The 15,705-nt window shown below is 33.7% G+C and overlaps 1 protein-coding gene across 6 annotated transcripts in view; it reads right to left on the reverse strand.

The window, feature by feature from the left end:
- The window catches only part of CSMD3 (CUB and Sushi multiple domains 3), a 1,287,556-nt gene that overhangs the window by 565,471 nt on the left and 706,380 nt on the right, over positions 1-15,705 (reverse strand). For all 6 annotated transcript variants that reach the window (XM_021942876.2, XM_031650139.1, XM_031650136.1 and 3 more), the window contains one exon: positions 14,821-14,933. In XM_021942876.2, coding sequence (XP_021798568.2) covers positions 14,821-14,933 — 113 coding nt within the window. The remainder of the gene's footprint in view (positions 1-14,820; positions 14,934-15,705) is intronic.

Consider the following 15,705-nt stretch of genomic DNA (forward strand, 5'->3'; position numbering starts at 1 on the left):
AAGTGAAAGAACTCTACCATGAAAATTATAAAACATTTATGCAAGATATTTAAAAGAACAGGAAAAAATGAAAGATATATTATGTTTATGGACTAGAATAATCAATAGTATTAACATGTCTATAAAGCCATCTGCAGATTTAATGCAATCCCTATCAAAATACCAATGACAGTATTCACAGAAAAAGAAAAAATAATCCTAAAGTGTATATGGAACCACAAAAGACCCAGAATTGCCAAAGCCATCCTGAGCAAAAAGGACAAATCTGGAGGAATCACATTACCTGACTTCAAATTATACTACAGAGCTATAGTAACCAAAACACCATGGTAGTGGCATAAAAACTGACACGCAGACCAAGGAAACATAATCAAGAACCCAGAAATAAATCCATACATTTGCAATGAACTCATTTTCAACAAAGGTGCCAAGAACATACATTGGGGAAAGGACAGTCTCTTGGATAAATGGTGCTGAGAAAACCGGATGTTCATGTGCAGAAGAAGGAAACTAGACCCTTATCTCTTGCCATATGCAAAAACCAGATCAAAATGAACTAAAGACTTAAATTAGGCCGGGCGCAGTGGCTCACGCCTGTAATCCCAGCACTTTGGGAGGCCGAGGCAGGTGGATCATGAGGTCAGGAGATCGATACCATCATGGCTAACATGGTGAAACCCCGTCTCTACCAAAAACACAAAAAATTAGCCGGGCATTGTGGCGGGTGCCTGTAGTCCCAGCTACTCAGAAGGAGAATGGAGTGAACCCAGGAGGCGGAGGTTGCAGTGAGTCGAGATCGCACCACTGCACTCTAGCCTGGGCCACAGAGCGAGACTCCGTCTCAGAAAAAAAAAAAAAAAAAAAAAAAAAAAAAAAAGACTTAAATTTAAGACCTGAAACTACTAAAAGGAAACACTGGGGAAACTCTCAGGACATTTGTCTGGGCAAACATTTCTTATTTATTACCCCAAAAGCACAGGCAGCCGAAGCACAAAGTGACAAATGGAATCACGTCAAATTTAAAAGCTTTTGCAGTGGCAAAGGAAGCAGGGTAAAGAGACAACCCACAAAATGGGAGAAAATATTTGCAAACTATCTATTTGACAAGGGCTTAGTTTTTATTATTATTATATTCTAAATTCTGGGATATGCGTGCAGAACGTTCAGGTTTATTACATAGATACACATGTGCCATGGTGGTTTGTTGCACCCATCAACCCATCATCTACATTAGGTATTTCTCCTAATGCTATCCCTCCTCTAGCCTCTCACCCACCAACAGGCCCTGGTATGTGATGTTCCTGTCCCTGTGTCCATGTGTTCTCATTGTTCAACTCCCACTTATGAGTCAGAACATGCAGTGTTTGGTTTTCTGTTCCTTCGTTCATTGGCTGAGAATGATGGTTTCCAGCTTCATCCATGTCCCTGCAAAGGACATGAACTCATCCTTTTTTATGGCTGCATAGTATTCCATGGTGTATATGTACCACATTTTCTTTATCCAGTCTATCATTGATGGTTCCAATTCTTTACTACTGTAAACAGTGCTGCAGTAAACATATTTGTGCATGTGTCTTTATAGTAGACTTTACATTCCTTTGAGCATATACCCAGTAATGGGATTGCTGGTTCAAATGTTATAAAAATGACTTTTATAGAAAAAACAGGCAATAGTGAATGGTGAATTCTGGCAAGGATGGGGAGAAAAGAGAACTCTCACACACTGTTGGTGAGAATGTAAAGTATTACTATGGAGAACAGTATGGAGGTACCTCAAAATACTGCTAGGTATATACCCAAAAGAAAGAAAATCAGGTTATTGAAGAGATATCTGCACTCCCATATTTATTGCAGCACTATTCACAATAGCCAACATTTGGAATCAACTAAGTGTTCATCAACAGATGAAGGGATAAAAAAAAACTGTGCTGCATATACATAATGGATTATTATTCAGCCAGAGAAAAGGATGAGATCCTGTCATTTGGAACAACATGGATGGAACTGGAGGACACTATGTAAAGTTAAATAAGCCAGGCACAGAAAGATGAACTTCATACATTCTCACTCATTTGTAAAAGCTAAAATTGAACAGTTGAACTCATGGAGATAGAGAGTAGAATGGTCATTACCAGAGGCTGGGAATGGAAGTGGGGTGGTCAGGAGAGGGGGTATGTGGTAGTTACTGGATACAAAAATACAGTCAGATTGAATGAATAAGATCTTGTATTTAATAGCAGAATAGCGACTATAGTGAAAAATAATTTAATGTGCATTTTAAAATAATTAAAAGTTTTATTGGAATGTTTGTTAACACAAAGACATGACAAATGTTTGAAGTGATGGATACCCCACTTACCCTGATGCACTTATTATACATGGTAGGCCTGTATCAAAATATCTCATTTACCCATAAATTTATATTTCTACTATGTACCCATAAAAATGAAAAATTAAATTTTTGTTTTAGAAAAGTCTCTTTCAGCGCCAATGTTCCATGATTCCCCTACTTTAATAAATACTGGTCCTTGTCTTCAGGGGAAAATTGGGAAACCTGCATACATGAAAAGGGAGGAGTGTTCTTTTGCCTCCATTAGAGAAATGGACATCTTTTGTCATCATAGCTATATACATGCCTTTTGCACCAAATCATGGCATGTTCTTTCCTGTCTTTCAGCTTTATCTAATACTACTCCTAAAACCACTCTCTCTCCATTCCCACCAGGCATCCTAGAATTCTCTCAGCTCCAATGGAACCACTTGCACACATTGGTTATGCTGCCCCAGTTCCCACCTCCTACTTAGCCTCAGGTCTCATTCAAAGTTCACCGCCTCCGGAAATCTTTCCTTGAAGGCTGCATTAGCTGTCTTACTATAGTCTCCAAAAAGCACATTTTGTTTTTCATTTTTAGTATTAATCACACTTAAAATTATTTTTAAGTATCAGTCTTTGTCCCACTAAACTGAAAATAACGACTAAGTCTTTTATATTTCACAGTGTACCCTATCCCCTTCATAATGCCTGGCACATAGTGAAAACTCTATAAATATTTCTAAGTTGACATACCTTTTAATATTCTACCACTCATTCTAATTCTTGGCATGTAGAAACAAAAGGCTTAGTTCTTACAGCAGGTTGGGATAAACAAAATTAAGTTGGACATTTTAGAAGCAGTTGTTTTCTGAAAGAACTTGGTATATTAAATGTAAAATAAAATAAAATAAAATAAACCTCTAAGTTAATAAAGAGCAAGAACAAACAGAATAAACCTTACTCAAATATAAACATTTTCATGAGTCATGCTTAAAAGCCCTCTTTATTCTAAGAGGCAGATTGAAATGTTATCATAAAATTCCCACACAAAATATCACATGTGACTTGGCAATTTTTCCTAGGCAAAAGAAATCGCATCTTACAGACTCCAGGATTTTTTTAAATAAAAATTATATAAAGAGACATTTCAAAAGATACCAAAAATGTGAAAACCCAAAAGTCTTTCTCGGCTCAGTGCTAAGAGACCATCAACATACAATAAGGTATCAAATTTGTGAAGTAAGTTTTGGGAGACAGATTGTCTAAGAAATCATACAAAGAACATCTGCCCCACTTAAGGTATCTCAGTTTACTACAATGAATCAATATTGAGTGCAATATTTTTGGATAGCACAATATCAATATCAAATTTAATAAAAGTATGCTAGAACTCAAAGCAAATGCAGAGATTACTTAACCTCAGCTTCTTGTTTTAGGATATGTAAACTGTCCTTGCAGCAAATATTAAATCAGCAATGCATATGGAATACTACAGAGAAAAACAATTATTTAAATAAATGAGCTTGGACTCCGATTCAATCTAATTGTATGAACATTGATATATATCTGTGTAAGATGCTTATATTATGTTAGTATATGACAGATAATTCAGTTCCTAAGAAACTAGAAATTTCAGTTTTACTTTTCATTTAAGTAAACAAAGTTTTTATTATTGACAGAATGCTCTTTTAAATAAATGTCAAATCATAATTTTAGCATGTTCTATAGATGACTTTGATCCCACCAAATTGAATTTTACTTGTGTTAAAGGATAGAATATGGGGAAAATAGGAAATATTTGTAAAATAAAAAAAGATATAACTATGCCTTACATAATTTTATTTTACCAAATTGATTTTGTACTACCAGAAAACTAAAGAATGCATGGGAATATTGGGGAACCACAAACTTCAAACAGTCCTGACAGATATTTATTATTCATTCATTACTTATTTTCTACTTTAATACTTTTTTTATTATTAAAAGTTAAGAACTAACTTTTAATAGTACAGTAATTCTTTAATATTAAAATTCATTTGGGTTTTACATTAACCGATCTCTTTTACGGATGACAGATTGATATATTTATTTATTGTGGTAAGTGCTATGGGGTTGCAATGATGTATGGTATAGAATCTCTGTTTATATGTGCTGACTAAATAGACAAATAAATATACATAAAAATGACTCTTGCCAGATACCATCATTTCATTTATCCACTATACAAATATATGGTGAAAACATTTTTTAAAACTGACTCTCATCAGGAATATAGCAAAGATAAATCTTGGGATTCTACAAATGGTAGGATTTTTTTGAGAAATACTCTAATTAATTAAGTTTCGGAAAATAGCAAATAAATGGAACAAAAGTGAAAAAAATCATATATACGGAGAAAAAGAAAGATGTTTACGGTTTAAAAAAAAAATCAGTTCCTCACAAAAGAGCAAGTCAGATATTTCTTAGGCATGTACTACCAGGATTAAGTGCTTAATTGTAATTAATTTTCACTTTGCACGACTTTGCATAAGCCTGAGTATTTTAAAGGAAAATGGAAAAATGAATGCAATTTTCAGCCCTTTCTTTGGTGCTTGGATATAAATTTTCCCTATCATAATCTCTATTATAACTTTGACATTCTTGTTTGTAATGGATATAACCTACTGAGAAAAAAAAGAACAAACCTTCAACTCTGCAGAGTATAACCACTTCAACATTTAAAAAATGAATTGTGAGAATATTTTCTTCTCTTCTACTTACTCATTTTGAATGAAACATTGTTCTTGCATTTTTAATTGTTGAAAATATTCTGCTTATAATCTTTTTCTTACTCTCTCAAAATAGCAATACTATTGAAATAATACAGCTTACACTAGTGTTTAGTTTGAAACCATAATTGGTAATATTAACACATTTGTTTATAGGTTCATTGAGATATGATGAACAATAAACCACTCATATTTAAAGTATACAGTTTGATAAATTTTCACACATATATGCATTGGTGAAACCATCACCACTGATAAGATAATTAACATTAAGCCCAGGCATGGTGGTTCATGCCTGTATCCTCAGGTCTTCGGGAAGCTGAGATTAGCGGATCGCTTGAGCCCAGGAGTTTGAGACCAGCCTGGGCAATGTGGCAAAACTCCATCTCTATAAAAAATACAAAAATTAGCCAGGCATGGTGGCAAATGCCTGTAGTCCCAGCTACTCGGGAGGCTGAGGTAGGAGGATTACTTGAGGATCACTTGAGAGAGTGCAGTGAGCTGAGATTGTGCCACTGCACTCCAACCTGGGTGACAGAGGCATATCCTGTGGGGGGGGGGGGGGGGGGAAGGAACTAATGTGTCTATCACCCAGTAAAGGTTTCTCCAGCCTGTTGCTAATCCATCCCTTCCTTCATCCAAGTACCTAGAAAACATAATCTGCTTTCAGTCACTATAGACTTTGCTAGCGTTTTCTAGAATTTTAAATAAATAACATCATTCTCTTTTTCACCTGGCTTATTTTACTCAGCATATTGATACTGATTTTCATTCATGTTGCATGTGTTAAAAAGCATTTTCTCCTTTATTGATGAGTAGTATTCTATTGTGTAGACATACCCAATTTTTGTTATATACTCACCTATAAATGGACATTTGGATTGTTTCCAGTTTGTACAAATTTTAAAAAATCTACTATGTATATTCTTATACAAGCCTTTACACAGACAATTGATTTCATTTCTCTTGGGAAAATGTCTAAGAGTAAAATGGCTGGGTTGTGAGGTAGACATATGTTTAAGAAATTGCCAAGCTGTTTTCCAAAATGGTTATACCATTTTTATCTTCCTTCTAACAGTGTATGAGAGTTCCAGTTATTCTGCTTCCTTGCCAAGCCAACATTTTTTAATCTTCACCACTCTAGTGAGTATGTAGTAGTATCTCTTTGTAGTTGTAATTTACATTACCTTAATAACAATGATGGTGAACATTTTTTTCATACACTTTCTAGACATCTGTATCTCTTCTTTGTGAAGTGTTTCATCATCTCTTTTACCCATTTTAAATTGGTTTGTTTGCTTTATTCTGAATACAGATCCTTTATTAAGTATGTTTCTGCAAATAATTCTTATCCAGCCTGTGGTTTGCAATTCATTTTCTTAACAGTGCCTTTTTATGATCAAATACTTTTAATTTTGATGAAGTCCAATTTATCATTTTTTTAAATATCTTAGTTTTCTCCTTTCCTATTATAAAATTCCATAGCCTGAGCAGCTTATGTGACAGAAATTTATTTCTCACAATCTGGAGGCTGCAAATTCCAAGATCAGGGTGCCAGAATAGTTGGGTTCTGGTGAGGGCTCTTTTTCTGGCTTGCAGATGGTTCGTTTCTAGCTGTATCCACATATGGTGAAGAGAGGGAGAGTGGTCCCTGGTTCCTGTAAAGGCACTAATGTCATCATGAGGGACTCATTCTTATGATCTCATCTAAACCTAATTCTCTCCCAAAGGCATCATCTCCAGACACCATCACATATGGGGGTTAGAGGTTCAACATATAAATTTGGAGGAATATAAATATTCAGCTCATAACAGATAGCATACTTTTGGTCCCCTAAGATAACTTTTCCTAAACTAAGGTAACTAAGCTTTTCTTCTATGTTTTATTTCAAAAGTTGTATAGTTTTACCTCTTAAACTTAGGTCTATAATACATTTACAAGTTGATTGTTATATACTGCATGAGGTAACAGTTAATTTTTTTTGAATGTGGTTATACACTGTTTTAGCATCATTTAAATGAATAATATCTTTTCTGATTCAAATCTCTACCATCTCTGTTGAAAATCAATTGACCATAATATGTGGGTCTATTTCTGAACTATTCATAACAAAAATCTTAAGGGTGAAAAAATCATTTAAAACATTTATAGAAAGTTTACAGAAAACATTTACTGCACAATATGATCTGAGCGACGAGAAACAATTGTTTCTTTCTGTCATTATTAATCATGTAAGAACAAAGGAATTCATGCTACTTCCAAAACACCTCAATTTTTCTCATGATTTGAGAACAAAACTGACTGGGAGTACAACTTAGTGTGTGTATGTAAATATATAAACATATATTTATATTGTTAATATATTAACTAATATATTAATTTAATATATTAAATATGTTTATTTATATATTATATAAATATTATACATAAATATATAATATATAAAATGGCATTAAGACACAGGTGCTAAGATAAAGAAAGAAATTTGCTCATGATGAATATATACTTGTAGCAGAAGGTAATTCTCATATTTCTATGTTTCCTTTCCTGAAAAAAAAGAGCATAGTGAACATTAATTAACTCACATATAACTGTTCCTTCCTGTGGGTACACACTTTTTCTTGGGCCCATCTGCACTGTATTTCCATGTTAACACATTTTTAAAATAAAGAAAGAAATAGATCTGAAAGCATTGAACTGTAATATAGACTATTTCTTCTTACTGTTGTTAAAAGAAAAATCTTCAGCAAATTAAAATTAACAGAGTTTAATTGAGCAAAGAATGATTCGCAAATCAGGAAGCTCCCAAAACAAAACAAAATAAAACCAAAAAAAAAAAAAAAACGGTTTGCAGAGACTTCAGCACTCCTGCATAGTCAAAGATTTATGGATAGAAAAAGGAAAGTGATGTACAGAAAATGGAAGTGAGAGACAGAAACAGTTGGATTGGTTACAGCTTGGCTGTAATAAAACCTTATTTGAACATGGTTTGAACAGTTGGCTGCCTTTGATTGGCCAGAACTCAGTGATTGGTAAAAGAATAAGTCACATCCTGTTTACACATTCAGGTAAGTTATGGTTCACTGTGCATGGAGAAACCTTTAAGCTGAACTTAAAATATGTATAAAGAGGAAGCTTTAGACTAAACTTAACACTGTGTTGAAATAATTAAACAAAGAGATAATAAGTGTGTTTATCAGAGTGCATTTAATTGAGAGGCTAATTTAGTGACAGAAACTGAACTCACCATGTCTTAAAAAACGAGAAGTTTATAGCCTCACACAATTGAAAGACCAAGGTCTAGTGTTCCTTTCAGGAACTGCTAAATTTAGGAGCTCCAATTATGTCCACAATGCTATGTTATTGCTTCTATTCATTGGTTCTGTCATGCCTCTATCAGCAAGTTATTAACATTTAAAAAAAAGTTATACCAGTATCACCAAGTGAAATCACCTTTAGAATTTACCACCTTAGAAAAAATATTTTCTTTCACCCAGAAAGTATATCAATTGTCCCAGATGCTTTACTGATAACCTTTTTGTTCATTTTTTTTTTTTTTTTTTTTTTTGAGACAGAGCCTCATTCTATAGCCCAGGTTAGAGGGCAGTGGCACAGTCTCGGCTCACTGCATCTTCCATCTTCCCAAGTTCAAGCAATTCTCCTGCCTCAGTCTCCTGAGTAGTTGGGATCACAGGCATGCACCACCACGCCCTGCTAATTTTTGTATTGTTAGTAGAGACAGGGTTTCACCATGTTGGCTAGGCTGGTCTCGAACTCCTGACCTCATATGATCCACCCCCCTTGGCCTCCCAAAGTGCTGGGATTACAGGTGTGAGCCACCACATCCAGCCTGGAGTGATAACCTTTCAAAGGGAATTCTGATTAGTTTGGCCCAAACCTGTAGAGCTGTACAGAATTAGGAGAAATAAGGTTTATCAGAGCCTGGAGAAGTTCAGTCACTAGTACAGAAAGACTTGCCAGGCAGGGATAAAAGCAGACGCAAAGAGAGAAAGAGAAAAAATTAACCCCCTTGAAATTAATATACACATAAGTAAAATATCAGTATAGTATATCTTTATTATTTTTTCAAAGAAACTTTTGTGAAAAAAGAAAATGTATGTGAAATGCGCATATATTTGAAAATTATTGTGTACGACCTGGAAATTTTTCTAATAAAATATAAATGACCAGCATTAATTGAAGAAGAGATCTGAAGAGATTTATAGTCAAAGGAACAAAAATTAAATTTGCTAAATATTTTACCTTTAAGTAAAAATGTCCAGATAGTTTTATGGCTACGGTCTTTCTTACTCTAAAAATCATGTAAATTTTATGATTGTTATTCATACTATTCCAAGGCTTTGACAAATTTCCTGACTCATTCTGTAATACTACCATATTCTAAAACCCAAATTTTATAAAACCAACACAAAAAGAAACTCTAATTCAAATTCACAAATATAATTATTTTAGTCAAATCGTTAGCAAATTGATCCCAGGGTGTACTAAGGGATTGGTCATCATGTTCAAGAAGGTTTTATTACAGAAATGAAAGTTTGTCCCAGTATTAGAAAAAACTATGAATACAGTTAAAGGAGAGACATAATTAAATATATGATTGTGTCAATGGATACAGAAAAAATGTTGGACTAGAAGTTAGATGAAATGTATTTGAACTCCCTGAAATTGGTAAAGATTCTTTCCACATACCCTTGTCAAATATATTAAATGTTCAAATATAAAGTCATTGCCATCCAAAGAAGAATAAGACAGAAACACTAGCTCTCATCGCTATTATTTAATGGAATTTTGAGGGTTCCAATCTCCTACAATAGGCCTCTGGCGAAAATTATAACATTGAGGATGAAGACAAATATGCTGAGGAAGGTAGAGGGAATTCAAGAATGCGCCTGAGTTTCAGATAAAAGTAACATTGGCGCATACCCTCTAGGCATGTCATGTGGTGATAGTAAACACATATTTGCTTAAGCCACTATTAGTTGGGTTTTCTGTAATGTGCCAATACATGTCCTCCTAATTATTACAATGCCTAATCATGAAATAATTAAAATTAACGAAGCATTAAATCCTGTGGCCAATACCACACAGATGTACAGAAATCAACAATGTTTCTTTGTAATAGTAATAATCAGTTAGCATTCCTAAATAATCCAAGTCTTAAGAAATACCAAGTAATTATATGAAAATAAAAACTTGCAGACATCTCCTATGTGAAATCAGATGGTTTTTATCTGTATGTGTGGTTGTGCATGTGCATGTGCATGCATATGTTTTATTTTGATGTATACCTGATGAGCTAAGGGGAGCTCAGTAATTTAACTCAATCTTTTGGTGTCCCGCTGCTCTTCACACTGATTAGGGTTTCCAGCTTTTCCTAAAAACCCCTCAAAATCACTTAGGATATAATATTGCATAATGGAAAAAAGAATGAAGTCAATAAACTCAGAGTTGCAACTATACTCTGCAATATGATTATGATTAACCTATTCATGTTCATTCATTTATTCAGGCATCCCACAAATATTTGTTGTTTGCTTTCTATGTGTCAGGTATCATGCTAGATTCTGAGAATACAGCAATAAACAAAGCAGAACAAACTTCTTATCATCATGGTGCTTAAATCCTCATCAGTTTTCTCATCTGTAAAAATGAGTAGTATTTCTTACCTCTTACCCTTCTAATCAGATTTAATGAGTTAATGTAGGCAAAATAATTGGAATATGCAAGGCTCTTCATAATTGTTAATTATTGCTCTAATGTTCCTTAATCTAAGACAAAGTTGAAAATAGATCTAAAAAGTTGCTCAGTGTTAATGGATGTTAATGTGTCTATTGAAAAGAACCCTCTTTTTTCTTGCATTCTGATTAATATGCATTTGAGAAAATGACAATATAAAAACAAGGAAACAAGCCTAATATTTCTAAGGGAAATGAGGCAAGGTGGACAGCTAGGTTATACTTCCTTTTCAGCAAGACATTTAGTTCACATCTTAAATCATAGTTTTGGCAAACAAAAAAAAAATCTCCTGTGAATCAGAATGGCCATGACATTGTTACATCCATCTACAAGGATGTTACTGATTTTTAAAAGTTAGGAATACCATTAACTTCTCAAGAGTCCGGTGGCATTTTATTAACTTATGCTACGGTATACAGTAATCAGCACACTGTCATGAACAGAAACATGAAATTAATCCTAGTTGAATAAAAATTAACTAAATTTAGAATAAAGGACTGTTTTGTTGATTTGCAACATTTGTTGCCTTTTTATATTTTAAGATAGACATTGTCCAAACTCCATAGATAAAAGCATTCATAGTTCCACAGATTTAAAGCAGAAGTTCTAAACTTAATGACTACTTAATCAGGTAATTATGTATTATTTTACATTCATACATAAATTTTTGTTCCTCTGTCAATAGTATAGTCTTAGAACTGTCATTTTCAAAGTACGTTTTTTGGAGTCCTAGAATTCTTCCTACATTTGGAGGGAATGAGAAGCAATCAGATCAATTGAGGGTACCAAGTCTTCTTCCCATCCTTGTTCTACCAGTGAAGCCCAGCTTTTAATCTTTTCTCTATTATGAGTTTCTAACAGAAGACGTCATTTGAAATAATATTTTCTTTAAAATAGTTTCAAAAGCACTCTCTTAATTAGCAAAACACAACTTAAGAATAAAAATATATCACAAAAGACAAAGACTAAATTTCTTTCTTTTTTTTTTTTTTTTTTTTTTTGAGACGGAGTCTCACTCTGTCGCCCAGGCTGGAGTGCAGTGGCCGGATCTCAGCTCACTGCAAGCTCCGCCTCCTGGGTTTACGCCATTCTCCTGCCTCAGCCTCCCGAGTAGCTGGGACTACAGGCGCTCGCCATCTCGCCTGGCTGGTTTTTTGTATTTTTTAGTAGAGACGGGGTTTCACCGTGTTAGCCAGGATGGTCTCGATCTCCTGACCTCGTGATCCGCCCGTCTCGGCCTCCCAAAGTGCTGGGATTACAGGCTTGAGCCACCGCGCCCGGCCAAAGACTAAATTTCATATTTTAGTTGCTATGTTTAAAATGTTAAAAACTTGAGACAAACTACTCAATAAATACATATATTTAATTTAGAGGAGATCTGCATTTAATGCTATCTCATGCAAAATCTACAGGTTACAAAAACAGAGGATATCTTTAGATCAATCTGGAAAAGTTTTTAGCAGGTGTACCATTTAGAACCAACACACTACTCAACAGAGAGCATGGTAATTATAAAAATTATTTTTAGTAGGGGAACTTGCTAAAACTATGTGCACATCAAAATTTGTAACTTCTCAACGTGAACCCTGCTTCAACTCTGAGCTCAGGTTTTAAATTATGGAGAATGCAAAAACATGATTTTCACAGTACAAAAAAAAATCCTGGCAAACTAAACTTTTGAGGACGTATTTTCCTTAGTATTACCTAATTTATATAGGCCAAATCATTTATTCAGTTTAATTGAACAAGTAATTATTAGCTACCTATGATGATGGCAGGGATATTGCTAGCATAAATACAAAGACAAGTAAGACATATTTTCTATTTAGTTATATAATACATCTGATTCATGGTTTACAAAATAGAGGAAGTGGTCTTCTGTGATGGGCAGAGTTAACGAAGTCTTCGCAGAAGAGTGAATGTTTGAACTTTGCTTTGAAGGATGAGTGAGGAGGTGCTAAGTTAAAATTAAAAACAGTGATTCAGGTAAATTTACTGAATGTCCAAAGAAGCAAAGTTGTGAAACAACTTGCAGGGTTCAGAGACTTATGGGTATTCTGGTAAAATTAGAGTTTATGGAAAAAGAGAAAATCAGATGGAGAAAGCTGGAGGAAATGATGTATGGAGATTTTTGATTTTATCTCTAGGGATAAAAAATAGAGAATTTTGAGCATGAGAGTAATATGATCATCACTCTGATGCTGGAAGATTATCATTAGTAATGTGCAGCAGGTTGGACTGGAAGAGACACTTCCAGTCTAAGGAAAAGGAGGGAGAAAAATAAGGGCATTACTCAGTAAGAATGTCCAGGGTTGGTTTCAAATAAGTCATCTCTGTGAATTTTTAAATTACTATTGTTGAAAACTGAGCAGAAAGAGGACAATATAATGTTTAATTGTGCTACTCTACAATGTACTTCCAGCTCTTGAATCGCAGCAGAGGGGAGAACTGTGTAAATATCAATAGAACTCCCTGCTGCTCCAACCTATTCACGAGTTTTAATAAATGTTTCTTGTTCAAGCATTGTCATTAATAATTAATACAGTTTCTAATGTTTAAATCACTATAGATTTTCTGACAGGTAACCTTCATAAGATGGAGAAAATAATAGAAACCACAGGAATATAAGAATGCCAGGTTTGCTTAGCCATTTAGAGGGAGAAGGGGAAGAAAAAGAAAAAAGATATATTTCAAGAAGTATGACTGGGTGAGTGGATCTGTACTCCAAATCAGCATTACACAATATTTCCTAGTAACAAATGTGCACATAGACCACCTGCAGGTAAAATACAAGTTGCCAGAAAAAAAAGACAGATAATCATGTGTGACATAAGCCACTTGTTCTTTAAATTTTGTAACCTTGTTTTATTTACTGGGGATAGAGGTGGATTTTAAATTGAGGAGGAATATATTAAGACTATAATCAAGCTAACCTTTTTAATAAACTGACATTTACATAGATTTCTTGAACTATTCAAATTAATATACTACCAAATTTAGTCACAAGAAAAAAAAAAAAAACACAGAATGAATGTGTTCTGCCTCTCTGTCAATATCATGCATTCATTTTCATGTGTCCAGAAACAAAAGCATGGCAGTGTTTGTAAGAGAAAACTCTGATTGAAAATTATTATTATGCAAGTAAAATAATTTTTCACAGTAATTATTTAATTGGTAAGATAGAAAATACAAACTTTACCACAATAGTAATGATAAATTCAAGCAACATAACATTCTGATGGTCTCCTATATATTTTGTTTTTAAAACATAGATTTTTAATTGAGTTTATTAGTACTTTTTTCAGTCAGAATTGCAAATTTGCATGTCTAATATGTACACTGTGTGTATGTATTGGTTTTAATCAGGGTCCAACATGTGTGGAAGGTATCTATGACCTCATAATGCTTGCATCTATTTCTGGTAAATGAAACTAGAACAAAATATTTTGTTATACACACATAGTTAATCACTGGTCTGTATCTCTACCGACACTGGGATGGGCAAAAGCAATTTCACAAATTTGTGATCTATGATTTATATGTTTGATAGATTACAAAAAAAAAAAAAAGATTTGTATATTGGAATATTTAGGGATTTCAGACCTTTACTGTTATATTTAAGTATTTAATAATTAGTAGAATCTTTGCCAGGAAAATTATTTAAAGTATATAAAATCCCATGTCTATTCTGGGGAAGGCTAGGAGTCTAGAGTGATTGAAACACAAGGATAGTATAATAAACTGGGAGAAAGATGAGGTATGCAAAATAGACACATTTTAAAGGAAAAACTAATTTTATTTAAAGATAAGTGTAATTAACATTTGTAGTTAAATTAAAGAGGAAATTATTTTTGTTGAAATGTGTTCTTCCGTGTGTTCTGCAAAACTTTTAATTTTGTAGATGCAATTAAACGTGAATTTAAAATATTCTCTGGTGGTATTAAGATAACATATTTCCTATAGTAGCAATTCATCATTACCTTTGTAGTTAACCTTGAAACCAACAGATCCAACACTTTCGTCTGTTTGAAGGTGCAGCCACATTTGGCTACTCATGCTCACTATCAAGTCTGGTACAAAGCTTCCAGTCAGCCTAAAAAGAGATGGACAAAGAAGGAAGAAATGGGTTATTAAAACACCCTCTGCATACAAATTATAAGACAGATGTGTTTCTCAGTACTTTCTTTGCTAGAAAAAAAAGTCAGATAAACATACAGGAGGATGTATTGATGTAACAGAAGAGACAAACTACACAATTTAGTGATAAAGGTTATTATAAAAATATTATTCTGTGTTTAACTAGGATAGATCTTCCATGTTCCTGAGGCAAGGTCATGCAATTTTAGACCATCAGAGAGTCCTACACAGTACTTCCTTTTGAACTGAAAAGAAAAAGAGGATTTATACAAATATTCAAGTATTTTTAACACCCCAAATATATCTTAAACATTCCCAGTTTCACAGAACTTTGTTCTAGAGAAATATTGTTAAAATATTTCTGTGCAAAACAATAAAGTGAGCAAGAGTATAACCAAACCCTTTGCAATACTGATGTCGAATACACAAGCCTTAAAATATAGTACCTGCATTATAGGCTGTCCATGTCACATATGTTTTTCTGTAAATAGTTTTATTTAAAGACATATGCTGCTAATCTGATGCAGCATAACTGTATCCATTCATTACTAATTTCTCATTCAGTAATGCACAGTTTTGTAACCATAAGAAGGGAAATTACTTCATGTTTTTTTCTGTCATCAATGATGCTGTAGTTGCATATTTGAACTGAAGTCAAAGGTCATAAGAAGGATGAAAGCAAATGAGTAAATAAGACCTTAGGTTGGGGGGAAGTCTATCCAGAATAG

The sequence above is a fragment of the Papio anubis genome, chromosome 8 (genome assembly GCF_008728515.1).
Source record: "Papio anubis isolate 15944 chromosome 8, Panubis1.0, whole genome shotgun sequence".
Lineage (NCBI taxonomy): Eukaryota > Metazoa > Chordata > Mammalia > Primates > Cercopithecidae > Papio > Papio anubis.